The sequence below is a fragment of the Nestor notabilis genome, unplaced genomic scaffold (genome assembly GCF_000696875.1).
Source record: "Nestor notabilis isolate BGI_N333 unplaced genomic scaffold, ASM69687v1 scaffold30660, whole genome shotgun sequence".
NCBI classification, from domain to species: domain Eukaryota; kingdom Metazoa; phylum Chordata; class Aves; order Psittaciformes; family Psittacidae; genus Nestor; species Nestor notabilis.
In genome coordinates, this window is record NW_009912023.1 from 2,372 (window position 1) to 4,363 (window position 1,992).

Sequence of the window (1,992 nt, forward strand, 5' to 3'; positions counted from 1 at the left end):
CCTCGCTGAGAGCCGAAATCTGCCTCGCTTTACCTGGGCTACTCCACTCCATCAGCCCAAGTAGCCAGGAACAGAGCAGAGGTGCCTCCCTCAGCGGTTCACCAGCTCTGCAAACATAAGCTCTTTTTAACAAGCCTGATGAGGTGCCTGCTCCCAAGGAAGCAGTAATTACATCTGCCCCGAGGCAGGGAGAGGGGCCAGGTGACTTCACCAGAAGACAGGGGGCAGAGGAACTGACTGACAGCTCCAGCCTGGAGCGCAGGACAAGGCAGCCCTGGAACAGCATGATCCACAGGCAGCCAGGAGCAAGCCAGGAGCAGGACTCCCTCCTATGCACACATGCCAGCACTCCAACTTATCTCCAAAGGCCTTCCGAAATGGAAGAGACTCTTTTATTTTAAGAGCATTCAAAAAAAAAAAAAAAATCCAAACAAAAAACTAAAAAAAAACTATTTTGCACTTCAAATCCTGTTATATACAGAATATATGCAAGAAAAATATTTGTGCATATCCCAAACCCACCCAAAAAAACCAATCCCAAAACAAACCCCCACCCAACCAAAACCCAACCGCCCAATCTTTGGTGTCACGAGGAAGGGGAAGGAAGGGAGAAAAAAGATCTCGTGTAAAACACGAAACACTGTCAAAGGAGTACTATGGTACAAAGGCACAATCCAATATGAACATATAACCTATGTACAGCCGTGCCAGCAGCACGGGGTGCAGTGCTCAGTCCAGTCCAGTGCCCACCACCCTCACCAGGGTCTCCAGACCGAGTCAGCTGTGCCGGGTGGCGGGCCAGGCGGCGAGGCAGCAGTGGCAGCTGAGGGAAAGGCAGCACAGCTCCGCCAGGAGCAAAGGCAGTGCTGGGGATGAGGAAGGCAAATTGCCCATCGGAGGCTGGCAGCATCTGAAAGCCACTGTACACCTTGGCCGTGTCAGTGCCTGGCTTGCAGGGCATGCCCGGGAGCGGCCCTGTAGCGCTGCCCGGCGGCACCAGGGGTGGCCCAAAGGCTGCAGCTGGTGGCAGCGGTGGTGGTGGTGGTGGGGGTGCAGGGTAGTTCATGGCGTTGATCTGGGTCATGCAGCTGGCCAGGTGGCCCAGGAGCCGAGTGCGCACCTCGGTGTTGACACCCTCACAGGTGGAGAGGAAGCGTGTCACCTCGTTCATGCACTCACTGAAGCCAGCACGGTACTTGCCCAGCACCGTAGGGTCTGTGCTCAAAGCAGCTGCAGAGGGAAGAGAGGCACACAGCAGTCAGCAAGCTCCACAGGGAATGGGGTTATGCAGCCCACTGGTGTTGCATCCTTGAGCCTCTCTGAGCTAGGAATCCAGGAAGGGAGTGCAGCCCTTCTGGTAGGGTGTCTTGTGTTCCTGGGTGCCAAGGATCCAGATGGAGAGCATGACCCCTGCACTACCAAGTCCATTAGCATCAGGGTCCCACATGTGGAACAGACTACCCCAAACAATCTCCTACATCCCTAAGTACTGGTGATCCAGGTTGGGCACACAGTTGCCCTGTGGCTTTTATGCCTCCCACCCTGTCAAAACAGATCCAGGTGGGGAACACAGCTCTGTTGGTAGAGAGGACTCAAGTCAGGACTGCAGCCTCTCTCAGTGCCTTCCAGTATCCATGCATACACAGACCACAATGTGTCCCTCCCCAGTCCCCTTGTACTGGGGGTGCAAGTACATAGCACAGTCAGCACTGGAGATGCAGGTAAAGACCCCAGTGTCCCACTGTACCAGGTATACAGGCACAGCACAGTCCCCCCATCACCAGGGATGCAGGTGTGGAGCCAGGTACCCTCAGTACTGAGGATGCAGGCAGGGAGCACGATATCCCCAGCCCCTCTTCCCCAGTTCACTCCGGGACTCACCAGTCATCTGGGCTCGCTGGAGGCTCCGCAGGTGCTTGACTGTCATCTCCAGGATGTCAGCCTTCTCCAGCTTGGAGTGCCGTGAGCTCTGCGGGGACAGGCAGGGCTCAG

At 55.8% G+C, this 1,992-nt stretch overlaps 1 protein-coding gene across 1 annotated transcript; it reads right to left on the reverse strand.

Moving 5' to 3' along the window:
• Positions 1–755: 755 nt before the first annotated feature.
• Positions 756–1,966, reverse strand: LOC104408003 (transcription factor HES-1-like; the record flags this gene model as incomplete). Its single annotated transcript, XM_010017438.1, is given in 3 exon segments — positions 756–832; positions 835–1,230; positions 1,882–1,966. Coding segments are annotated over 3 exon segments (558 nt in total), but the record flags the coding sequence as incomplete, so codon positions are not given.
• Between the last annotated feature and the right edge of the window lie 26 nt (positions 1,967–1,992).